The following is a 27,299-nucleotide window of genomic DNA, read 5'->3' on the forward strand; positions in this document are numbered from 1 at the left end:
AGAAATAGCGGCTCTGTGATGTTAATAAGCCAAGCATTAGTAACACTCAGGATCCTGGTTAATAAATTGTGAAGCCCGACATTTGAATGTCCTATGGTTCCCCCACTTGCAGGGAACACTTCAGCAGATGTTATTAAGATAAATATCGATCCTGCATGGAGTGGGTATAGGGCTGGCAAAGACGTGAAATCATAAGTGCATATTGATGACAGTCCATGCATCTATCAGCTGACCAAATAGGTGCAATGTGGACATGACACATAAAGTCCAGAGTCTCTCCCAATCGCAGAGAAGCAATAGCAGATAAGCAGAAAGCCAGGCAGATGTTTAGTGCAAAGCATAGCAATTGGATGAATGCATGGTAGGTCTGTGCCGATTTGAACATGAATCAACAATCCATAGTTACCATCCTACTGTCCAGATGATGGTACTGTACTGAGACCCAACGGCTCCTGAAGGTATATTCCGGAGAGGATTGAGTGCTGATTAGAGGCTGTCAGGAGGCCTGACATGTTTCGCCGCCTCTCGCGGCTTTTTCGAAGGCAGACAGCCGTGTATACAGCCCTAAACGCCATAATGGCGTCTATATCTACCGCCGTGTGCGTCATCAGACACGCCCACCCCCGCCCACGCACCCGCTCACGCCCCCAATGCGCAGAGAGACGCACCGAGCGACATCACGTCGCGAGGCACGCCCCCCGGCACAGCATGAGGACGCATTTTTTTTTTCTGCTAAGGGCACAGGACAACTTAATCGCATTAACGGGAAAATGGACGGAGCCATGTATCGTGAAATCCTGAACGACAACCTCCTTCCCTCTGCCAGGAAACTGAAAATGGGTCGTGGATGGGTGTTCCAGCACGACAATGACCCAAAACATACAGCAAAGGCAACAAAGGAGTGGCTCAAGAAGAAGCACATTATGGTCATGGAGTGGCCTAGTCAGTCTCCGGACCTTAATCCAATAGAAAACCTATGGAGGGAGCTCAAGCTCAGAGTTGCACAGAGACAGCCTCGAAACCTTAGGGATTTAGAGATGATCTGCAAAGAGGAGTGGACCAACATTCCTCCTAAAATGCGTGCAAACTTGGTCATCAATTACAAGAAACGTTTGACCTCTGTGCTTGCAAACAAGGGTTTTTCCACTAAGTATTAAGTCTTTTATTGTTAGAGGGTTCAAAAACTTATTTCACTCAATGAAATGCAAATCAGTTGCTATCTTTTATTTAAGGTTATTTTTTCGATTTTCCTCTTGATGTGCTATCTGCCACTGTTAAAATAAACCTACCATTGAAATGATACTGTTCTGAGACTTCATTTCTTTGTCATTGGACAAACTTACAAAATCAGTGAGGGGTCAAATAATTATTTCCTCCACTATATATATATATATATATATATATATATATATATATATATATATATATATATATATATATATATATATATATATATATAATATATATATATAATATATATATATCTATCTATCTATCTATCTATCTATCTATCTATCTATCTATCTATATCTATCTAGATCTATCTATATCTATATCTATCTAGATCTATCTATATCTATCTATCTATCTATATCTATCTAGATCTATCTATATCTATATCTATCTAGATCTATCTATATCTATCTATCTATCTATATCTATCTATCTATATCTATCTATATCTATATCTAAATCTATCTATATCTATCTCTATCTATCTATATCTATCTATATCTATATCTAAATCTATCTATATCTATCTCTATCTATCTATATCTATCTATATCTATCTATATCTATCTATCTATCTCTATCTATATCTATCTATCTCTATCTATATCTATCTATCTCTATCTATATCTATCTATATCTATCTATATCTATCTATCTCTATCTCTATCTATATCTATCTATATCTATATCTATATCTATATCTATATCTCTATCTATCTATCTATCTATCTATCTATCTATCTATCTATCTATCTATCTATCTATCTATCTATCTATCTATCTATCTATCTATATATATATATATATATATATATATATATATATACACATACAGTGGAGGAAATAATTATTTGACCCCTCACTGATTTTGTAAGTTTGTCCAATGACAAAGAAATGAAAAGTCTCAGAACAGTATCATTTCAATGGTAGGTTTATTTTAACAGTGGCAGATAGCACATCAAAAGGAAAATCGAAAAAATAACCTTAAATAAAAGATAGCAACTGATTTGCATTTCATTGAGTGAAATAAGTTTTTGAACCCTCTAACAATAAAAGACTTAATACTTAGTGGAAAAACCCTTGTTTGCAAGCACAGAGGTCAAACGTTTCTTGTAATTGATGACCAAGTTTGCACACATTTTAGGAGGAATGTTGGTCCACTCCTCTTTGCAGATCATCTCTAAATCCCTAAGGTTTCGAGGCTGTCTCTGTGCAACTCTGAGCTTGAGCTCCCTCCATAGGTTTTCTATTGGATTAAGGTCCGGAGACTGACTAGGCCACTCCATGACCTTAATGTGCTTCTTCTTGAGCCACTCCTTTGTTGCCTTTGCTGTATGTTTTGGGTCATTGTCGTGCTGGAACACCCATCCACGACCCATTTTCAGTTTCCTGGCAGAGGGAAGGAGGTTGTCGTTCAGGATTTCCCGATACATGGCTCCGTCCATTTTCCCATGAATGCGATTAAGTTGTCCTGTGCCCTTAGCAGAAAAGCACCCCCAAAGCAAAATGTTTCCACCCCCATGCTTGACGGTGGGGACGGTGTTTTGGGGGTCATAGGCAGCATTTTTCTTCCTCCAAACACAGCGAGTTGAATTAATGCCAAAGAGCTCTATTTTGGTCTCATCAGACCACAGCACCTTCTCCCAGTCACTCACAGAATCATTCAGGTGTTCATTGGCAAACTTCAGACGGGCCTGCACATGTGCCTTCTTGAGCAGGGGGACCTTGCGAGCCCTGCAGGATTTTAATCCATTGCGGTGTAATGTGTTTCCAATGGTTTTCTTGGTGACTGTGGTCCCTGCTAATTTGAGGTCATTCACTAACTCCTCCCATGTAGTTCTAGGATGCTTTTTCACCTTTCTCAGAACCATTGACACCCCACGAGGTGAGATCTTGCGTGGAGCCCCAGAGCGAGGTCGATTGATGGTCATTTTGTGCTCCTTCCATTTTCGAAAAATCGCACCAACAGTTGTCACCTTCTCTCCCAGCTTCTTGCTAATGGTTTTGTAGCCCATTCCAGCCTTGTGCAGGTCTACAATTTTGTCTCTGACATCCTTGGACAGCTCTTTGGTCTTTCCCATGTTGGAGAGTTTGGAGTCTGCTTGATTGATTCTGTGGACAGGTGTCTTTTATACAGGTGACTAGTTAAGACAGGTGTCCTTAATGAGGGTGACTAATTGAGTAGAAGTGTCTAACCACTCTGTGGGAGCCAGAACTCTTAATGGTTGGTAGGGGTTCAAAAACTTATTTCACTTAATGAAATGCAAATCAGTTGCTATCTTTTATTTAAGGTTATTTTTTCGATTTTCCTTTTGATGTGCTATCTGCCACTGTTAAAATAAACCTACCATTGAAATGATACTGTTCTGAGACTTTTCATTTCTTTGTCATTGGACAAACTTACAAAATCAGTGAGGGGTCAAATAATTATTTCCTCCACTGTATATATATATATATATATATATATATATATATATATATATATATATATATCTCTATCTCTCTATCTCTCTATCTCTCTATCTCTCTATCTCTCTATCTCTCTATCTATCTATATATATATATATATATATATATCAATATTAATATTTATATTTATATAGATATATGAATATTTAAAAAATACAATTACTTTTTTTTTTATTACAACCTAATAATGCATAAATAAATAACTACCTGCTTTGACAGCTAAAAAAAAACCTTTAAAAATACTTTGCTCAAATAAAACAAATGATTGCGCAAACAAGAGCAACACACAGCTACAGCGCTTGTGTGAGCTCTTTGATGCTGCCACTGCAAGCCTGCGCAGAGCAAAAAGCCGGTCAGGTTACCATGGAAACGGACAATAGGTGTCAGTTTCATTGCCTGCATAGGAAAAGGGGGTCCTTGGCGGCTGGGCAGCGTACACGCAGCCGCTCACAGCATCATCCTAAGCTGCAGAGAGGAGGCTGCGTCCACCTCTTTACGGCGGCTGCTGTGAGCACAGTAACTGCTCGATAGTGCAGTTACAAAGTGGGAGAAGTTAAATGAAATGGCCAGAGGGGTGTAAAATAACGGCAACTCACTATCCAGGACAGGATGCCTCCCTATCACAGAATGGTATAGGCTGCAGTGGCGTCGGAAAAGTAACAAAACTGACGTGAATGCATGTCTCTACATGATTATTGCCAGAAAACAAATACATTAGAAAAAGAGTGCATAATGTGAAACATCAATCCTCCAACAACACATATGTATGCTAAAGGGTCTAAAAAAGATACATTTACCAATAGTGCCCCTTTAATGACACTGTGCCTGGTTAACTTCAAGAGAAACTGAACTGAGAAAAATATGGAAGGAGCCATTGCTGATTGCCTTCTGAAAAATCCTCCTGGTCTGGCTATTGTTCTCATTATCATGCTTAATCAGTTGCCTGATACCTGTGTATCAGGTGTTCTGACTGCACTGGGTTGTTGCCTGGCCAGTGGCTAAGCCACTACTAAAACCATCAGATTAACTGCTTCCGCACTCCCCTCCTTTCAGGTTACATTTTGGTTTTGACAAGGGTTACATGCCACAAGTGTTTGGGCTTTCTAAATAGAAAGTCAAACATGCTTTGCAAGCTTTACATTGAATATTGCAAGAAAGAGGAAAATGTTTTTTAGGCTATTTATGCACGCCCCATGTTTTTATTCTAGTTTAATATAATAGAATTGTGGAATAGTACAAACTGTCTTCAATAAACTAACTCTTTTGTCTCCAAATTATATTACACCCTGGGTAAACGCACTCTACACATATTTACCAGGCATAAGCATATTTTTATAAGCAGCAGTGAGCGTTTCCTTCCTTATATTTTACAATACTAAATATGTTTAATAACTTTGTTGCTAAACATGCCTGAGTGAGAACAACCTATGGATGGTTTGGGATAATATTGGTTCAGCAGTTTCTTAGCTAGCTTGCTGCTGATTCTGCTACATGTTTAAACATAGCTTTTATATCCTGTGTGTGCAGAATGAGCAAGTCTGGCCAAAACACTGGAAATTTGGGCGCAGCTGGCACTGCCATAGGCGGTAAAGTGAATTATATCGGGGTTCAGTCAGTAATTTAGGCACTGTCAAAAGGAGTAGCCCAAATTAGAATAAAAACAGCTGTAAGCCAAATTACGTCTTGCGCCAGTGTCAATGGCTGCCAGGAGAGGGTATAGTAATTAATGCTGCCGGGGCCTTTTTCAGGAGCAGGGTGAGCCGTTTTTCCTATTTACCCTGCACCCCAATTTCCCAGCGCCTTAATTACATGTATGCCAGAATGAGGGCCTACTTAAAGTGAATCTGAAGTGAAAATAAACTTTTGAGATAGTTAATTGTATGTGTAGTATAAATAAAAACATAAAGTCATATATAATTTTTTTTTTTTTTTTTTAGTTATATGTATTTATTGTTGTATTGTAGTGTCACAGTTGCAGTTTAGAATTCACACTCTGCCCTTTTAAGCTGTAAAAGAAGCAGAACCGATAAGACTTTGAACTTTCCTGCAGTAAAACCTTATCGCAAGTAGTCTCACTGTTACTTGGCTGTTTAAGTCTTTATTTTCTGTCTAGAAAACAAGACCGACTTTGACAAGCTCAGAGTAGCTCTTTTGCAGAAATGGCTCACCCTTTTTTTTTTTTTTTTTTTTTTAACTCTTCCGGTACTGGAAAACATAAAGGGACTTCACATAATTTCTTAGTATGCGTAGTATCATGTGTATATGTTTATCTCATCATGTCACATTTCGCTGCAGGTTCACATTAAAGTGGGATTCCAATACGACATGACATTTAATGAAAAACTTCTTAGCATCTAGTAGTTATCCTACTTGCCTTTGCCAAAGTGATGCCATCCATATTTAAAATGCTCCCTCCATTTCACAGAGAGTTGGTGTTGGCAACAACCAATTGCACAAAAGGAGTGACTAATGGTTCAGTGGGCATTTGTTGAGCTTTTCACTTAGACTTGCTTCCAGTGGCTGACTTCTGCCCACTCTGAGAGACCATTTGAAGTGGTGCTGAATTATTTTTTTCTATCATTCTAGGCCCAGTCTCTGACGTCTCGTCCCCGGTCTTGTGAAGTTCCTGGTATTAAGTATGTATTGACCATTCTTTACGATATTAATTTCCATTTGTATAGGGTTGACTAGCTTTGTATCCAAATATGTATGTGAGAGAGGGACTGTATAGAGGGCACTTTGTAGGATATTGTGAAAATATATGCAGGTTTATTTTGGTAAGGTCTTGTCTTTTGTATTAATAGTAATGTTATTAAAGAAAAATTATACTCCAAAAACTAAAATTTCAGTAATTAGTTTTAGATACATAAAAGAATATTTGAAAGCATTTCCAAGCATTCCCTGGGAATAAAACATGTTTACATTCACTGCAGAGAGCAGTACAAGATAGCTTATCTATGGCTCTTCTGCAAATATATCCATTGCTAACTAAAGAAACCTCTGCCTGTTTTTTCATTCTGCTCCCTTCCTCTGCTGAATAGACACATCGTCTAGAGCAGAGATCCCCAACCTGGTGGTCCGTGGGCAGATTTCTGAAGGGGGCCGCGGCGGATCTGGCCTTTCTCCATGGCCTTTGAATTAGATATTCAAAGAAGGAAGCGACCGCCCGCTCATGAGGTAACAGGAGAGGCGGCCGCGGGGGGGGGGGGGGGGGGGGAATGGGGAAAGAGAGCACTTATCCGAACTACACTGGGGCAGCTATACTGGGGTAACTACTGGCTACACTGGGCTAACTGTACTAGCTATACTGTGCTTGCTATACTGTGGTAACTGTACTTGCTATACTGGGCTAACTGTACTTGCTATACTGGGCTAACTGTACTTGCTATACTGGGCTAACTGTACTAGCTATACTGGGCTAACTGTACTAGCTATACTGTGGTAACTGTACTAGCTGTATTGGGGTAACTATACTACCTAACTATACTGGGGCAACTATAGTCCTTATACAGGGGCAACTGTGTTAGCTACCTATACTGGGGGCAACTATTCCTAGATACCTACTTACCTATATACTACACTCAAAAGGGGGGGATTGCCGCCGCCACTAACCACGTACCCCCAACACCCGCCTACCGAGGGGCCCCGGAGAAAATTTTGGTCGGGATAGTGGGCCCCGGGCTCAAAAAGGTTGGGGACCCCTGGTCTAGAGTCACTTCAGCAGAAAAGGAGGGGGGCAGAGTGAAGAGACCAAACAGATTCTTTCCAGCAATTATTACATTTGCAAATGAGCTAGAGATGAGGAAGTTTCAACTGTTCTCTGCAGTGAAAGTAAACATTTTTACACACAGGGATTGCTTGGGAATGCTTTCAAATGTTCTGCTACGTAAATAGGAGTAGTTACTGAAATTTTAGTTTTTGGAGCATAATCCCACTTTAACAACTGTAGACCATTATGGATGTGACCTCCTCTTTCCATAGTGTGTGTAACATATCACAGCTCAGTCACTTGATTTAATTTCTTTAGGGTTTGGTTAAAGGGATGTTAAGCTGTGATTTGGGCATTAGCACATTTCTGATATTACGTTAGTACGTGTGAGAATCATTACTGACAAAGTATGTTTCCCTCTGTGTTTCCATGTACAGAGTCTTTCCATCTTCTGATCAGAATGCAGGCCTCTCGCACTTCCAGGGGAATTTAAACACAGGTGGTTCACTGCCAGATCTTACAAACCTCCATTTCCCCTCTCCGCTGCCAACCCCGTTAGACCCAGATGACACAATATATGCTGGCATGGGCACAGAAAACAGCACGGGTGGGCTGCCTGCTGCTATGACTCATCTGGGCATCAGTGGCTCTCAAGGTTAGTAATGTGTAGAAAATTAGGTATTTAAAGAATGAGGTGTCAGTATGTATATACTGTATTATGAAAAAATTCTTTACAAAAGTTATAGGCACTTGTAAAAAAAAAGCTGTTGCAACCTACATGTCTGATCATTAGGGCCTGTTTCTATGAAATTATGCTGCTTTAAACTCAAAGGGCCAAATATTGAATGTTGTAGGTTTTCTTTTGTTTATTCACTTTGTAGTTGATGATATTTTGTTTATATGTTTTGGGTTTTTTGGGGTTTTGTTTTTCAACATTCTCACTATAGTATTTTTCAAAAGTGCCTACTAAGTTTTCACAGTATAGATATATGCCCGAAGGTATCTTTTTGTTAAATTAGGACTTTTCCATCGTCTGACGTTGCAGATTTAAGTAGCAAGTAAAAATGTATATGGCATGGGCTAGATGTGCTTGAAAAGCTGCAATGCAGCTAACATTCTCTCCTCTGGAGTAAATCAGGTGTAACCATGTGACACCCCAAAGTATGGAGAACAGTAGATGCCAGACTACATTTCTCTGCATAGTAAAATATGCAATAGAGATATGGGTTCACAGTGTGTAAAACTTTGGCAAAGTTGTGCTTTGTCAGGCATGCGTAGTACTGCGCAGGCGCAGAATACTCCCAGCCTGAAGGGGGCACTATTAGTCTCATGTACACTTTAACTGCATGGAAAAATCAGCAGAGTGTTTTTAAAAAAAAAAAAAAGTTAAAAACCAGTGCTGTCCTATTAATTCATGCCTAAGCAAAGATGCACTAGCAGTTGGCAGAAAGCAGACTGTCCAGGCCAAGCCGGCACATAGATTTTTCTTACTCGCAAGCACACAGACAAGATGCCTACATATACTGTATACATGCAAGGCAGTTCAAGATGTGGTTTAAAGTATGCATCCCATAGGAGGCAGCGGGTCCACCTTCACGGCAGCGAGTATGGTAGCACAGACTTGGGGGTATTTGATCTCCAGTCAGTACACTAATTTCACCTATATGTGGTAGGCAATGGTCTTGCTAGTCCATGTTCAGTGGATACCAACACACTGATCACCTTGGTATATTTAGAATATTAGAACATCGGCCAAGTGATGACTCCAGTCAGTCATGCGGCGCTCAGGGCGCAGAGGATGTCAGTCGTGTGTATCGTGTGACGCAGATGCTCATTCACATGTGACTCCACCCACCTATGTGTTTCCCACCCACAATTCATCAGGATATGATGATATTCATACCCCAATGAATGGCCCATAGTGGACAGGAAATGCATAGTTGGCTGGCTGGTTCTATCATTTGACCAATGTTCTCGCTGAAATGTGATCTGGACAGCAAGCCATGCTACAGATATACAGTATTTTCCGGTTCAGCTCCCATGCGGGGTAACATTGCAAATCTGTCTAGGCCCACAGAAGTAGGACAACCACAAATAAACAGTCTTGTTACTCAAGTCAGCTGTGACTGAATGTGAAATAATAATATAATATTTCTATCATAGGTTCCCTTTAGCAGTAAAAGAATGTTCTGGTTTTATTTCCTATTCTCCTTTTTAATTTTGAGTGCAGTTATTTCATAGAGCGGAAAACCATACCTTTTACTCTAGTAGTTCTGATACTACAACTAAGACCAAATGACAAGAAGTAAAGGCAATGAAAGTCTGACTGACAACCAAGTTCCAGGCCTGAGCTAAACCAGGTTGAGGGCTGAGCCAGAAATAATAATAAAAAGAAAAGCACATGGAAATCTTTCTTCTCTCAATGGGGTCTTTGTGCCCCGCAGCCCACTCTGACTTCAAAATGCAAGTTTAAGTTCCATGGAGCTGTTGCTGATAATGGCGCCATTATGTGGCACTGAATGGGGGTTTGTCTGGAGAAAAGTCACAGAGCCCCGGATAAATCACTAGCCTGGCTTACAGAATTTCATTGGGATGTAGAGCTTCAGTAATAACGCGTATGGAGATTACTGTATGATAGCCATATATTGATTTAGAGCAGGTGCAGGAGCAAATTAAAACATGAATATGAGCTTTCTGGCCAAGGACTGTATTAAGCTGAATTTACAATCACTGTAGCATTTTATTGCTGTTCATCCTTTCAGGTGTTGAGTTTCTGCTTCCTGAATGCATGATTGTTGTTTAAACAGATTGCTTTCAGGATTACTTGGATAGAAAAGCAAGAACGGTTAATATATGCAAACGTAAACTTTTAAATTATTATTTTTTTTATTGATAATGAACAGGTTTGCAGAACGCGCACAGCAATCCATCCATTCAAGCTACACTGAACAACAGCTCTCTTGCGGGCTCTGTAAACAACCATGGTCCTCCATCTGGCCGATCGAACCCATCCCTTCACCCATCTCTGCGCCTGGCTTCCCTCAGCAATCCTTCACTTCCTACAGCTGCACTTGGCTCGTCACCAAGACGCAGGCACACGCCTGTCAGCCCCCTGACCCTGACGCCAGGCAGTGAGCCAAGCCGGTGTGTCAGTGGCCAGTTTTCACCCACCAGCCCTCTGAACATGCAGCTGAATTCACAGGTAAAGTCTAAAGTGGATAATTCAATCTATAGATGCATTTTAAAGAAAACCTGAACTGAAAATTAAAAGTCAAAATAAACATACACAAGTCATACTTACCTTCCATGTAGTCTACTCCTCAGTGTCTTTCTCCTCTCCCGCGTCCTGTTTGTTCACTGTGATCAAGGGAATTTTCCGTCCTCCATTTTGAAAATGGTCATTACACATAACAGCTGTCTGGTCAGCACACAGTTAAACTGTAACATCGCCCATTTGAGCCATAGAGAAACATGGACACATCAGTTCTCCTCTCAGCTATAACTGACAGCAACTGATATGTAACTTACAGCAACTGATATACTTCAGTTCTGACAAAATATTGTCAGAACTGGAAGGGATTATTGTCAGAAGAAAATGGTGAGCTTCTGAGAGGAACTGATGGCAAGGTAACTATGTAATGTTCATTTGATGTTACCTCATGTGTTTATTTTAAATATTTTTACTCAGTATAGGTTCTCTTTAAAGGTGTAATTAATGCAAAGGGTACATTTAAGACTGAAATCCTAAAGTCAGGTTTACCATTTATGGTGATAACATTTCTGGCACATTATTTTTTTTTTCTGCATTCTGCTACTTAAAGGGGCACTGCTGTGAAATTTAGGCTACTGAGATTACCCTAGTAGCATGTTTCCAATAGTGAGAGCAACACCTATTAGGTAGTGTATCTAGTTATAAAGGTCAGCAGGATGGGAACATTTTATAGCCACTCTTTCAGATCCTGGTGTCACTAGAAAGCGTCCTTTTCTGTTCAGCCAACAGCTATTTATCTACTGTCCTCCTCTCTGTGTGTTGAGATAGTGTTGGATAAAAGCCTGTCTCACTCCTCAGCAGCAAGTACAGCTATCTTAGCTAAATAAACAAGCAGTTTCCTGTTTACTTGAGATATCCGTACTTGCTGCTGACGGAACCAGCCAGAATATGCTATTATGTCACACATATAGAGGAGAGAAATAACTGTCATAACTGAACAGGGAAGGACATCGCATTTCTCTAAGTGATGGCCGGGATCTGTAAGAGGTGCTCTAAATTAACCTATCATGGTGATCTTTGTAACCAGATACACTATCTAGTCTGTTGCCCTCACTATTATAAACCTGCTACTAGGGTTATCCCAGTAGCCTAAATTTCACTGTAGTGCCTCTTTAACTCAGTGGAGCATCTGAGACCATTTGTTCGATACAGGTGTGAAGTCCATCGGCAATATGGATGCTGAAACCTTTGGTTCTTGGTACTGTGCAGAATCAGACCGTGTGAGGGGTGGCAGCTGTGACTGACGGAACACTTTCCCTCAGTGCTACTAAGAGGGTGTGAGTAGTAATCATAATGTTATGTCGATTTCCCACTGGTATGCCAAGGACTGTTGTGGTGGTTTCCCTCATCATACTGGAGGTGGGACTGGGAAGAGAAGGCTCTACCAGCCTATTATTATGGATGAGGAAGTCTAAGCACTCATTTACCAGCCTTCATCCAGGAATTAAAACAGTACATTTAAATAGTGTGCAAAGTTAGAACAACTTTTGTGTTTTTATTGCTTTCTTTTTTTGTCCCCCATCTGTAAGACGTTCCCTTCCTTTTCTCACCAGAACTAGGTACATTTCTCCAATGGACAAAGATGGCATCAAATACAATAGGGTTTTTTTTGTTTTTTTTATTTTTTTTTTTGCACTGTGGTTAAAAAAAAAAATGTATTGTGGTCTTTGCTGCCCTGGGAATTTGCCTTCTAGGTTTCAGGGACAGGAAGCAAAGGAAGATTTCTCTGTATGGGGTGAATAAAGCAGTGTATTACAAGAGGCTTGAAAGCCTTCCAGACTACTTAAAGAGAATCTGTATTGTTAAAATCGCACAAAAGTAAACATACCAGTGCGTTAGGGGACATCTCCTACTACCCTCTTTCACAATTTCGCCGCTCCTCGCCGCATTAAAAGTGGTTAAAAACAGTTTAGAAAAGTTTGTTTATAAACAAACAAAATGGCCACCAAAACAGGAAGTAGGTTGATGTACAGTATGTCCACACATAGAAAATACATCCATACACAAGCAGGCTGTATACACCCTTCCTTTTGAATCTCAAGAGATCATTGTGTGTTTCTTTCCCCCTGCATCTCTCATGCACTGAAGTTTCAGGCTGCTCTTTTCTTCCTGCAGACAGCTTTGCCCTTGTCTGAATTTCCTCAGTATGTGAAAGCCCAGCCAGCTCAGAGGACGATTTATCCAGCTTGTAAAAGATAAGAGAGAAGCTGCCCTAATCTAAATAATACACAGGCAGTGTGCATAGAGGGGCCTGGAAGGGGGAGTTCATAGCAGAACCACAACACTGAAGAACTTGGCAGCCTTCCAGACACAGGCTGACAAGTCTGACAAAAGAGAGATAAGTAGATTTATTACAGAGACTGTGATAGTAGAACATGCTGCAGTAAGCCAGAACACATTACAATAGCTTTTGGAACTTGTAGGATGATAAAAAACAGGATGCAATTTTTGTTACGGAGTCTGTCTTTCATGGAGTTGGGATTTGTTATTAGAGAATCTCTGTACAGAGCAGCATCCCTCCTTTTCTTCTTTCTGACTAAGGCTTGGATCACACATAAATCTGTACATGGCCAGTCCTTTCCTGTCAGCTTAGCATCAGTGTTCCATTAGTTTTACCTGACTGGATCGGAAATGTAAACCTTTTATGTGTAATGTGTAAACAAACCCATAGAAAACTGATTAAAAAAAGAAAAAACTGACTCCACCAGAAAAGTACACAATTTGTATAAATACAGCCATAGAAACGCATACAAATTTGATGCCAACTGTCAAAAACTGAATGGACACCCTTTTATGTGTGAACCAGCCCTAAGAGAAATGTTCAGTAGTAATGCAATCCAAGAGCCATTTCTGGGTTAGTAATTGTAGACTCTGTACTTTCTTTTGTAATGAATGGGGTCCTGGTCTGATCTGCTTCTCGAAGAGGTTTAGAAATGCATGTAGCTTTTGCCACGCAAATGCTTATTCCCACATACAAGCAGTGATAAATAATGTCCATTGTGTTATCCTCCTGTATGGTGGTTAATAAGGGATTGTGGTGAATGGAATTTGTAAAATGCACATCTTGAACATTACTTGGTTATAGTGGCAAAGCTCTTGGCAGTGTAGTGCTCTTGTTTTTATGTTGTGGTAATGTTTATATGCAAAACAAGAACATTTATTTTCAAATAAAGAAATGCATGCAGTTGTGTTTTTTTTTTTTTTTTCTGTGATGCATCTGTCACAGTGTCCATTGCTGTTTGCTATGGGAGACAGTTTCCACAGTAATTTCTTGTGTGTTTACTGGAGAGGACTATAACATACATTAAATAATCTCTACTTTCACAGCTGTGTTGGTGTTTTGGATGATTTATTCCTCTGTGGTCTAATGCTAGAATACTATGGGATAGAATGGATCTCCTCAGCATTTTGAGGGAGTATCTGTACACGCTGGTGGCAATTTCACAGAAGCTATACTAACCCAGGGAAATGACTAGTTTCTTCAAGAATAGTACATGAGTTTCCATGTTTTTAGAACCTACTGTAGTTGTTGACAAAGCCAAACCTGCATCAGACTTCATTTTTCTGCACTACAACAAAATGCTGAAAGGGTCATTAACTGTCAGCCCTTACATACACTGAAGGAATTATTATTGTTAGGCAATTGTATAGCTCTGACATTTTCTGTGCCACTTAAAGCGGGATTGTCACCATAAAAATCAAATTTCAACAGCAACCGGTCTGAGTGTATTAAGTGATAAAGGTGCTAATCCTGCATTCAAAGCTTGCAAAACTTTTTCTGCTGTTATAATTTGAAGTTTTCACATACTTACGGAGTTCTGGCTCTTTAGTAGTCAGTGCCAAACAGTTGCTTGCGGGGAGGTTCTTTTTATCTAGAATATATTCCTCGTCTTCCATTTATTTCCCTGCTAGCTGCTTATCTGAAACCCGATCCCCTGCTCACTTGGGTTTACAAGCAAGGCTGAAGTGACTCAGGGATTGGAGGAGAAAAGAAAAAAAGTAAAGGGCAGATATGACATCAGGATTTAGCCTAGACTGTGGGCAAAATACATGGTTCCCACCAGGAACAGAATACTCTTCATTTACTATATAACATTCACTGAAATCAAAATGTGGACAGTACAATACATGTGTTATGTAAGTAGATCAAGTATTTATCTACTTATATATGTGTTTTGTTTCCCTGGCACAGTATGGCTAACCCTACTGCTTTAACGGAGTGCATCAGACTGTTTATGCCACTTTCTGTCCCTCTGTTAGCTCATAGGCTAATCTCTACCATAGTCTGTCTATTTTTATTATTGCTTTATAAAGTGCCAACATATTCCGTGGCACTTTACAAAGTAAGAAACAAACATAGGGGCACATAATACAGACAATGGTATACACCAAAATAAAGCATTGGTACTAGATACTTTGTAACTGTTCTTACTAACTAGTAGACCCAAGCCCGTTTAAAAACGGGCTCTAGGTCTATTTTTAAGGACTTCCGAGGCCAAATAAATAAGTAAAATACCTGCATCATTTTTTTAAGGCACGGAGGACGCCGTCCGCGCCCTCTGTGCCGTTCCGCCTGGTCCCCGTCGCTCAATAGCCCCCTGTGCTGGCTCCCGACGTCACGGCCCGGGTCGGGCTCTCCTGCACCTACAAACATGGACGCATGAGCTGCCTGCGGCTGCCCAGTCCACATAGCCGCGAGTGCGGCTGCGCAGCTCTAGGGCCAACCCCCCCCCAACCCAGATCGGGGGGTTGGCCCTAAAGCTGTACAGCCGCACTCGCGGCTATGCGGACTGCGCAGCTGCGGCCATGTTTGTAGAGGCAGGAGAGCCCGACCCAAGCCGTGAGGTCGGGAGCCGGCCCGGGGGGCTATTGAGTGGCGGGGACCCAGCAGAACGGCGCGGAAGGCGTCCTCCGTGCCTTAAAATATGATGCAGGTATTTTATTTTATTTTTTTATTTGGCCTCGGAAGTCCTTTACCGCCGCCGCCCCCAGTCACTGCGCATGCGCGCGCAACCCCCGCACGCAACTGCCCACCCACCTCGCTCCCTGGTATCTCCAGCAGCCCGTTACTGCGCACATGCGCAGTAAAACAATACAAGGGACGCTGCAAAACTGGTGGATGCAGCGACACTTGGACTTGTATAGGATTCTGTAACACCATGAAAACAATTTATAACCAATTCAAAGACACAAGCCCTGCCCTTGCAAGCTTCCAATCTAAAGGAATAGGGGGGCAATCTAAAGGAAAAGTCCTTAAAGTCAATGGGAATCCCTGTAAAAAAAACAAGTCCGATACTTGCCTAAGGAGAGGGAAGGCTCTGTGTCCTAATGAGCCTTCTCTCTCTGCTCACGGTGCCCGTTCCAGCTCAGGATTCCCCCATAGCAGCATTGGACTAATTCAGTCAAATGCTGCTATCTCCACTGCCAAAAGGAAGGCTTAGAAAGGCCGCTCTTTACTGCGTACGCGCGAGTGCCCTCTATCGCGTAATGGAGCCCACCTGTCTTTGGGAGGACTCTGCTCCCGAAGACTTCCGAAGTCCCCAGCGGCGGTGGATTTGAACCCAGGATCCTGAGCTGCACGGAGGGCACAGGGAGAGGGAAGGTTCATTACGACCGAGAGCCTCCCCTCTCCTTAGGTAAGTATCTGACTTTTTTGTTTTTGTAAAAGGGATTCCCATTGATTTTAGAGCTCGTACGGTTGTCTAAAGTTGGCTTTGGAGAAACCAATTCACATATTGGTACGTTTTGGGATCGTGTGAGTGGGCAGAGGAAATCCATGCGAACTCAAGGAAAAATATAATCTCCATTAAAAATAGTGTCCTCGCCAGAATTGAACCTGGGATACTAGGGCTGCATGGGCCTTTTTTTACCAAGCCGTTGAAACATTTGACAAGCCTAGAACCTTACAGCGATATGCACAGAAATATATACACGTTGAATAGGCCTTAAGAGAGTGTGTATAGGAAGAATAGAATTCCAGTGGCCGCAGTGTAGAATTGGGCCAGAATTCCTTCTCCTGTGATATGGTCTGCCTGCAGCATGAAACTCTATGTAATTCAGTGTGTACTTTTACAGGAAACCGACTGCTGTCATAAGGACTTGAGCTATTCCAATGTGTAAATGCTTATTGCAGCTTTCTTTTTTTTCTTCTATTCCTCTAGGCTGTTAATATGGACAGGAGTCCTCTTTCTCTTCCTCCCCTGGAACCTCCTCCACCTTATCCTATGTACCAAGATCAGTCCCAGAATCCACTTCAGCAATTCAATCACGACCATTCAGATTCCCAGAATTTACAGCCCCCTTCCCCTGTGCCATGCCCTCCTCTGGACCTGAATCTGGGTAATGTGAGTACAATTTTTCAGGCATAGGCAATTTTTCATTCTTCTACGTTTACTTATATACATATTCTATGCCATTTAGTTATTTTGCTACTTGTGTTTATCTCCACTCTACCTTGCCATATTTAGACAATGCATTGTCATCAGTATTTGACACCAAACTTCAAGGACAAAAGCTGTTCAGATCTGAGAACCAGCTGTTATGTTGTGCTTGTAGAAAACAGGTCTAGACTTATAACACCACTGAAATATGCCTTTGCTCTTCAGAAATCTCACTTAAGTATATTTGTGGTTCTTTCGGCTTTTCCCAGTTGGAAATGCTAGTAAATATAGCATGGTAGAGTGCATGCCAGAGCACATTGCTAGGTATAGGAATTAGTGTAACATAATTCTCCCACCAACTTTGTTTTATACATTGATACAATTCTATATTACCTGTATACCGGAAGGTGCCGAGATACAAGAAGCTGTCGTCTTCTTATAGCTCGCTTCTCCCCACCTAATACCTTGTAGAGATGTGTTGCCACGGAAACAGCAGCCACCTCATTTTAAAATGACAGCAGTATCAGGGCAGTTACGTCACTGTCTCCTTGGAGGCTCAGGTTCTGTACCACCACCCTCCTGAGCAAGTGTCACCGTTCATAAAAGGCTTCAGAGATATCTGGAATAAACTGAAGAAAAAAAAAGATCATATATGCTTTCCACACTAATTGTTAGAACCCTTGTTTCAGAATCCCAATATTCCCTTAATGGATGCTAGCCCAAGGATGGACTGCTGGAAGCATGCGGGAATTGTTACCATAAATTTAGTGCATAAGGAGAGGCTCCTAGCATGGTACCAGCTTAAACAAAAGTAGCGATTTCTTCTGCTTTACAAAATTAAGGTATCATTCCCCTTCTAGTTGAGTCTATACCTGTGTTACACCCTGAGAGACAAAGCCTTATTATGCAACTATAGTATCTTTTGGTTTGTCACTCTTCCTAGATCTCTCCTGCCTATGGACAAAAGGTCCTCCACCTTAGTCCTATTCAGAGGACGATTGAAGCGATCTATTGTCAAAAACCTCCATCAATATGATAAAAAATCCAACCAAAAAAAAAAAAAAAAACATTTTCTGGAAGTGGTCCTGCTAAATGTTTTCTCTGTTACTCATTTGATGACTGCACTGAACATTTGGTGGTTCTTTCATCCAGGAGTCTTGGGAGGCTTGCTTAAATTCAACAAGACCTAGCTTTGCCTTATTTTGCAAATCGTGCTCCTTCAGGAGTCGGAGAGAATCTGAAGACATAATACAATTTGTTTAGATGATACCTTTAATGACTAACTGTACAAGATTTCTTTGCAAGCTTTTGAAACTTTAAGTTTCTTCTTCAGGTATGATACAGATCCAGCTCTGTATCATGAAGACAATACTTAGTTTTGAAAGCTTGTAAATAAATCTTGTACAGTCAGTCATTAAAGGTATCCTCAAAACAACTTTTGTTATGTCTTTGGACTGAGTAGACCGGTAAAAAGCAGTCACAAACTAGATTGTTGTATTTTTATTTTATGCTTATTCAGCTGCTTCTTTTTTACTCTGGAGCTCTGGGATATATCCATTATTTTTTTATGCAGTATTGTACCATGTCCACTTGACCATCTTCCTGGTCTTTGCTGTTACTCCATGTATATTATTATTTAATGATGATACTGTTTTATAACATGAATTTTTATTGGAAAAGTTTTCATAGTTAAAAGAAAAAAATAATTATGAGCCGGAATTGTCCATCCACAGAGTAGGAATCGTGCACTAATATTAATCATACACTAATGCTATCTTTATTGTTTTTCCATAGAACTCTTTGAGCGGTTTCTTTGGAGATGCCTTCTTTGATCAGCAGCAGCCCACAAGGCAGGGGAGGTATCTTTGGCAGCAGGTTAGTGTATTGATGGACTTGTTACAGCAAAAAAGTGAAAACTAACGAGTTTCCTTCAATTAGGATCTGCTGTAACATGAGCTGTCCTCTATTTGTAATGTGTCCACATTTTCCATGTAGTGATAAACGCACAAATGAAACTTTTGACACTTTAACCATCCTTGCCCAGCTCCTAATTTTCCCCCTTCCCTTTCCAGCTAATTGGTTCTGTTATTTTTAATGTATAGAACATTTATAGAACTCCTGCATGTCCTATGGCTAGTGTAACTAGTGCATACAGTTACATGAACCATGAGAGGTTACAGAAAATAGTGGGGGGGGGGGGGGCTGGAATTTTTTTTTCCAGAATTTTTATTTCGTCATCCACAAAGCTGCCATAACCCTCATGTGACAATATGTAGCAGTGACAACTTCTCTTTAGCGAGAGACCTCTTTTGTGACTCCGGTTAGTGATCTTGAGGTTCTTCACTTTTGTCACTTGGCAGTAGATGTGGGACGCAGGGGTTGTCAAGTAAATGCTCAAGAATGAACACTTGGTGCTCACACTGCACATAGATCAGGATCAGCAAGCATGAATTGTGATAGTTATCTCCAGCAACTCTAGCCTTCCAAATGTTGACCCGGCAGGACAAGTAAAGAGGCTGCCCCAATCACCAACATTGTGGGGAAACTGCAGTATTTTAGTAAACAACTTTGCAGCAACAGGAGATGATTGTTTAACACTTTGCTGGCCATGGTGACTTTGTTACGTTATTGGCGGACATCCACAGATGCAGCTAAGATGAGGTATCTACATCACTGAAAACATTTAAAGGGTTACAAGGTTCACTTAAAGTGAGCCTGTGTCCAAATCTTAAATTTTACCTGTGAAAACCTTATATGTTATGGTTGCCTTTCTGACTTTAGTATTTATTTTCTTTGCTTTAAAGCAGTGGTCCTCAAACTACGGCCCGTGGGTCGGATACGGCCCACCACATTATAAGGACCGACCCTCTCCTAGACAGGGGTCGTTATGCATGACGCTGCGGCCGCACGTCCCCGCCCCTGTCTCCATGGTAAACTGATAACTGCAGGCTTCTGTCGTAAATGGAGTACCCTGGAAACAGCGGGAAGAAATACATAAACTTGGAGGGGAGGGCTGTCAAGTAGTGTTCTGCCAAGTATTTGTCAGCTGCGCACTCTGCCCAGTAATCGAGAGCGAGCACGCCTTTCTTCCCCCAGCTACAATAATCAGATGTTCCTGGGACAGGGACAGAGGTGTGTGTGTGTTACTGGAAAGAGCAAAGGCAGTTATCCTAAAGTGCCCATGCCTGTGTCTGCCACTGGTGTTGTGGCTGCACTGCACTGACAGGTAACTGGGCACTGTAAAGTCTGTGGTGAGTGCGCAGTGTGTTTGTGTGTGTGTGTGTGGTACCAGTTTCCCTCCCCCTCCCCACCCCCCACCCCCCTTACTGGTCACTGCAGCTGCCCGCTGGTCTCCCGATAGAAGCCACTCCGCCCCACCTCCCTCTGCTTCACAAACACAGAGGAACCGCAACTCCTTCCACCCAGTACCCAGAAACTAGCCAGCAACAACTCCTGCCACCACCTAGTAACCAGAACAATAGCAGGGAGCATCACCTGCCACCCAGTAACCAAAGACACAGGTAGTTGTGCAGTTCACATGAGAGGTTTTTTTTCTTTTTTTTTTTTTTTTCAAATGAATTCTCCCCCCCCCCCCCCCAACAATCTGAGGGACCGTGAACTGGCCCCCATGACTTCCTGCTCCTCTGGCCCCCAGTCAGGGGGGGCATCTTTTCTTGGATGGACTGGATCTGCCAAATTTCCAAGTTCCAGGCAGTGTCTCGTGTGCACATGCCACAATGCTGCCTGGACGATGTAGTCCGTGCATGTGAGAACATCTCTGCACTCACATCCACAGACGACATCTCCTGGCATGCATTGCGGTGCGTGCACACGAATCACTGCTGGGAACTCAAAAATGCGGCAGATGCGCAGTGTTCTCCACAGAATTTTTTACCAGCCGGGTGGCATAAAAAGTAGCCGGGTGGGGTGAGTTGAGAGAATGCAGGGCCAGCACTTCTCTGCCTACAGCAGAGAAGAAGGTGAGCCTATGACAGCCAGGTGCTTACCAAAACTAGCCGGGAGGAGCACCCGGCTAAAAGTGCCTGGGTAGAACATCGGATGTGGCCTGTCCAATGAGGAGATGGCGCATCCCGTATGGACCGGGGGCCAAAGGAGCGGCAACCCACCTATAAGTAAGTAGGGAGGCTAACTCCAACCTCCCCAACAGAACACTCTTAAGAATCGCTCTTATGTGGAGGTTCATTTTCAAAAGATAATTTCCTGGTGCTCCGTTCCATTTAAGTACCTGTCCATGTAACTGTGTTGAGTGCAGCTTTTGTCAGAACAAAAAAGTGGCCACCCACGGATAACTTTTAATGCAGTAATTTTAATTGGACACTTTTAAAGCTATGGCAAAAGAATGTCTAGCAATTGTCTGATTGCTTGAAAAATAATAGTTTGAGCAAAACTTGTTTAGTCTCTCTCATTCACTACCACAGTATGAGGTAGTGAAAAGAGTGTAGTGTAAAGACTAGTCATGGACACTTGGGGATTGATCACACTACTTATGATCCACAAGGACACCTGACCTTTTAATGTTCACAGGAAAACACTGTGCTGTTGTGTGTTGTCACACAGCTGCTCATATTTTTATATGTAGTGCATTGCTGCCCCTTTCAACAAGGTTGTTTGCTGTAAGTGGCATGGTGGGAGCTGTGCTTTATCTATCTTGGCACACTCTACACCACTAAGGGCTGGTTCACACGGGTGTTTTTGCAAAGTTTTTTGGGGTCTACCGCCATCCCATTCAAATGAATGGGAGGCAAAAAGGAAAATCGAGAGCCCCAATAGTGTGTTGTGATTTGATGAATGAATAATGTGAAGAATAATACTCACACAGAGGTGCTACACTCGGTTTGTGGACTCTTCAGTTGCTCCTGTTTTATACTGCCTGAGGAAGCGGGCTACAGACCCGCGAAACGCGTTGCAAAAATTTGTGGGAGTAAGAATAAATTATTCATGATTGTTATTAGTGTCATTATTGGGGTGGTAGATCATCCAATACCCCCCATTTTATGAATTTTTAGTGCATTTTATTCTGATTGGCGCCTCTGTAATTTCTTGAACAAAATGAATGGGAGGGTTTAGAGCTGGCTTTTGCAGGCTTTCATGAAAGCCTGGCGGTAAATCCCGGTGTTGCGTCTCGTATCCAAATCAACATGATGCTTTCAGAGGAGGTAAACGCCAGGAAACAATTGCAGAGACCCAAACTGCTAGCCTTGAAGGCTTCCTCAAGCCTTCAAAAGCCAGCATTTAAACGCTGGCATTTGAACATGGTGCTGAGCAAAAGCTCGGCAGAAGCCCGTGTGCACCAGCCCTTACATATTGGCTGCTGTGTGACAGATTTGCAAAATCAAAATCCTTTTTCTTCAGCTACCTTTGAGTCACAGCGTGTCTCTGATATCCTGCACATCTGTATTCTGGGTGTGTGGGCACATCTCTCCCAAAGATGTAAATGCACCAGTGCAGAGGCCAGGAGCAGATGCGTATGGGGCGTGTGTGGGGAGATCTCAGCACACCAATTCTTTAGGAAGGGCCACATACAAAATGTAAATCTCTTTGCAAGTAACTACAATTTAAGTTTTAACCCACACTGTATCAATATCCTAGTTCCTAACAAGTATTGCATCACACGTAGTTTGTTTTGTTCGCCTTAAACTGTACCCGAGATCACATGTGGTGAGATAGACTTGTATCTACAGTGGCAAGAACAGAGACTCCTATGCTGTGTTCCTCCTTTTTTATCCTGCCTGAAGGAGTTAATATCCAGCTATTCATGTAACAGTTTTTTTCTCTAATCGGGCTATAGCATCCCTCACTGATAACAAGTTACAGCTATAGAACACTGTCCTAAGCAGATAACTGGGCTTCAGACTGTAAGGGATAGATGAAAAGGCCAATAGTTCATGTATTTTCCCTCTGGGATGCTTTAGACACTGCAATTGAAAAAGACAAAACAATAAATCTACTTTGTACATGTTTATACATAAAATAAAACCATGGGATGTCTAAAGTCCTTTTTAGGAGTAGAAGGGCATATGCTTCTTACTCCCGTTCTTCCACAATTGAGCCCGGAAAGTCCTCCGGTTAGGGGCCAACTACGCATGAGCGGCCCGGCCGCGACTGCGCTCCCACCACGTTCATATTGCCTGGAGCATTCTGCGCACAGACAGAACACTCCCGGCAACGGGAGTGCTCCTGGCCGGACTGCGTATGCGTCAACCTTTCCAGACTGACGTATTTTCCGAGACCAGTACCCGACGAATGGTGAGGGAGAAAAGGACGTCATGGGAGTGACCGGGCTGGAGGAAGCCCCAGGTTTGTATATTTTATTGGGGTGTCAGTCTCTGGTACACTTTAAGCAAAACATAAGATTACACTTGAGACCTGATTTTACCTTTCCACTGTTTCCTCAAATATGAATAAATAGAAAGGTGAAGCTTGAGTACAGTTTGTGTGACTTGTATTTTACTTAGCTCTTAGTGCCTATTACATATTTTTTTCTTTCAGCAAGAACCATATGAAATGTATGAAAGTCCAAGCAGTTCTCTTCCCAACACTAATTTCTTCGATCCGAACATGAACCTCCAGTACTCTCAGGCAGCCATGATGGGATTAGGAGGGAGTCATGGAAACCTTCAGGATCCTTTCCAGCTGCGGTCAAGCTATTTGTATTCCAATTGTGGCGGAAGCGTTCCAAATATCATCCTTACAGGTCAGTTTTGGCCAGGATGTTCAGTGTATTTTCATGTATTAATTGTGACTATAGAAAATGTGCTGTAAATATATTTGTTAAATTTAATGTAGCAGTAATGTGATGGCAACTCTGCTGTTCCTGTATGCTGAGCTGAAGGCCAAGGTCAGTCGCCTTTGGTGGTCTGTGACATACCTCCACTGTAAAGTGCATGCTTGCATAAAGTATGCTTTAATATCAACCAGCCTTGCCGTATGTGTAGATCTTAAACAGTTTTGTGGCATAAAACACCTTCACAGTTGCTTTTGTATACTGAATTTTAAACCAGTTTTCACTTTTGCAACACCTGTTCTTCTCTGGATGGAGACATCTAACATATATCTGTTCACACATGAAGAGACTGTTTCACCAAATAAGGTGAAGGGATTGGTGCCTGACATAGCTCACAGTCTAAACCCTTTTTAATAGTCTCAAGCCCATCCTAGTCTAAGACCACTTTTGGGAAAAGTAAAGTAACAGATCTGTCGTGCAGATCTTCCTCTGTAGTGCACAGAGGAAACCCACACAAACAATGAAACCATACAAACTCCACTTAGTATCCTAGCCCATATTCAAACCAAGGACCCTGCAGCTGCAGAGAGTGCTAACCACTTATCCACCATGCTGCCACAACCTATTATTATTTATTGTATTTATAAAGCGCCAACATATTATGCAGGGCTAAAGAATAAATAGGAATACAAACAATGTAAACAAGGGATGACAGAGGTAGCAAAAGGTTATATAACATAGAGCAAGGTTGTCCATGCAAAAAGGGTAGCAGATGCATGATCATTTGAACCTAATTAATGGACAGAGCATCAAGGATCACTGAAAGGCTAAAGTTTGTGTAAATTGCAGGTAGAGATAAGAGAACCTTCCAGGAATGGTACCCTCTTACCTTCTTGAGTGCAGGAACCCAGGATTGCACAGACATTTAAGAAGAAAGTTCTACACATCCAAAGGCTTCTATATCCATGTATCTAGCAATGTCCACATGTACAAATAAGGACAACAGATCTAAATACTAGCCTTACTGTTCCGTGTAGTTGTTACTGATTAAAACAAATTACAGCATTTGGATGTGTGGACCTTTCTTCAGGTATTGAGCTCGGTTTGTTTTCTTCAAATTCTAGTACTCTGAGCATCGGGGTCCACTGAGGGATATACATCAGAATCAGAATACATTTATTTGGCCAAGTATGTTTGCAAGGAATTGGACTAGGCAGTTGCTTAAAGGGACTCCGAGGAGTGGCCAAATTTAAAAGCATACACTTACCTGGGGCTTCTTCCAGCTCAGGGTAGGCGGCGAGGTCTCGTGGCGTCCTCCTGGCTCGTCTCCTTCAGCCTCCGCCGGCCGCCAGTTATCGGCATCACCCGGACCTGGTGTCAGACGTCTCTTACTGATTAATGACGCAATGCGTCATCACGCTGGCTGCTTCGCATCATCACGCCAGCCGGCATGACAGGTCTGCGCATGCGCAGAAAACCCGCGCATGCGCAGACCTGTCACACCGGCCGGCGTGCTGACGATTGCGTCATTAAGCAGAAAGAGCCAGCCGACACCAGGCCTGGGTGACGCCGATAACTGGCGGCCGGCGGAGGCTGAAGGAGACGAGCCAGGAGGACGCCACGGGACCTCACTGCCTACCTTGAGCTGGAAGAAGCCCCAAGTAAGTGTATTCTTTTAAATTTGGGCACTCCTCGGAGTCCCTTTAACAGACAGAAACAAAATAATACAAGGACAGACAGTATATACTGTATATTACAAGTCAAATACAGTATGTAAGTTATAGTGGCATTGAACAGGGTGAGAAGTGTTCATTTACAATTCTGTGCTGAAGGATTTCAAGACCTAGGAGATCTAGCGTGGATCTGCATTAAGCATGGCTACCGCCTGTGGGGAAAAAAAGCTGTTGTCTAGAAGTTTTAGTGGCGATTGACTGGAATCCTTGATGGCAAGTGCTGGAAGATGGGGTGAGAGGGGTCAGAGGCAATCTTGGTCGCTCTCTTTCTGCATATGCTAGCATAAATGTCCGGCAGGGAAGGTAAGCTACAGCCAATTATCCTTTCCGCTGTTCGGATGATGCACTGTAGTCTCACTTTTTCTTGAACTGAGCAGGAGGTGAACCATACAGTCATAGATGCCATGATTGATTCAATGATCGCAGTGTAGAACTGCACCATTATTTTTTGAGATAGCCCAAACTTTTTCAGCTGCCATAGGTGGTACATCCTCTGCTGCGCTTTCTTGATAGTGACAGTATTGTTGTCCCATTTTAGGTTGGTTGTTGGAGATTCTGGACCCAAGAAACTTGAATGACTCTACCCGGGTTATTGTAAATCCATTTATGGTTAGGGGGAGGTGCGGGGGGGAAATCTCCTAAAGTCTATTATCCTCTCCATGGTTTTGAGAGCATTGAGTTCCAAGTTGTTGCTGCTGAACCAGGTGGTAAGCTGTCCCACTGCATGCCTGTATGCAGACTCGTCCTCATTTTGTATGAGATCAACTACTGTTGTATCATCTGCAAACGTCAGAACCCTGACAGATGGGTCTGTGGAGGTGCAGTCATTGGGGAATAGAGCAGTGGAGAAAGCTCACATCCCTGGGGTGCACCAGTACTGATTGTCAGAGAGCTTAATGTGTGTTTCCCAAGTCCAACCTGCTGTCTCCTGTCCGTAAAGAAATTGCTTATCCAGTTGCAGATGGATTCAAGTAGGTGTAGCTGGGAGAGGATGCTGTATAGCAGCGATGGTATTATGGAATTAAATGAGGAGCAGACTCTTTGCAGCTGTGCTCTGAGGAATCCTAGAGGGATCCCTAGAACTGTCATCCTCATACTCTGAATAGTCAAAAAGTGGCATTTCAGAAATCCTGGCCAATATATTCCATGATTTCACTTCTGCCATGCATTTACCCCACTGCAGCCTTACCAAATGGCATTAATGCATGAGCAGGTAGTGGTGGTAGTCCACCCCAGAAGCACTGTCCAAAGCTTGTTGACTCCAGTTTCAAAAGATTGTCAGACATGAATACAGAATTTGTCATGAAAGGTTAACTGTACAGAATATGCCAAAAATACTTTCTTTGCAAGTAATTTATCTGATTAAACTCCCATGGTAACTGATAATTCCAAGGCAGTGACTACTGATGGATCTAACTTCATCTTCTCATCTTCGATCTACTATGTGATGTGTGGGAAGTTGCTAAGAACCTTGTTGCGTAGGTGATTAGCTTATTAGGGCCAGGACACACACTGGTGTTGCTGAATAGATTTAAGCAATGTATATCAGTGTGTGACGAAGCAACATCAGACAGTACATAGAAGGTGCTGACTGAGGGGGCACACTAATGTGGTGTGCTGCTTTGCTGTATTCATTTTTATGCACAACACAGTACCATCCCATTCAGTCTAGTTAAATAGGGTCAGTGTTGCAATGGAGGTATGTGCCATGCATTTTTTCAGAACATAGGAACAGTGTGCCTAGGCTCTAAAAGATTAT

At 42.1% G+C, this 27,299-nt stretch overlaps 1 protein-coding gene across 2 annotated transcripts in view; it reads left to right on the forward strand.

The window, feature by feature from the left end:
• The window catches only part of CRTC3 (CREB regulated transcription coactivator 3), a 193,276-nt gene that overhangs the window by 163,239 nt on the left and 2,738 nt on the right, over positions 1 to 27,299 (forward strand). For both annotated transcript variants that reach the window (XM_068275320.1, XM_068275322.1), the window contains 6 exons: positions 6,289 to 6,338; positions 7,849 to 8,066; positions 10,315 to 10,613; positions 16,844 to 17,026; positions 18,857 to 18,937; positions 23,573 to 23,777. In XM_068275320.1, the coding sequence (XP_068131421.1) occupies positions 6,289 to 6,338; positions 7,849 to 8,066; positions 10,315 to 10,613; positions 16,844 to 17,026; positions 18,857 to 18,937; positions 23,573 to 23,777 (1,036 nt within the window). The remainder of the gene's footprint in view (positions 1 to 6,288; positions 6,339 to 7,848; positions 8,067 to 10,314; positions 10,614 to 16,843; positions 17,027 to 18,856; positions 18,938 to 23,572; positions 23,778 to 27,299) is intronic.

Source organism: Hyperolius riggenbachi, chromosome 3 (genome assembly GCF_040937935.1).
Source record: "Hyperolius riggenbachi isolate aHypRig1 chromosome 3, aHypRig1.pri, whole genome shotgun sequence".
In the NCBI taxonomy this organism is placed as follows: domain Eukaryota; kingdom Metazoa; phylum Chordata; class Amphibia; order Anura; family Hyperoliidae; genus Hyperolius; species Hyperolius riggenbachi.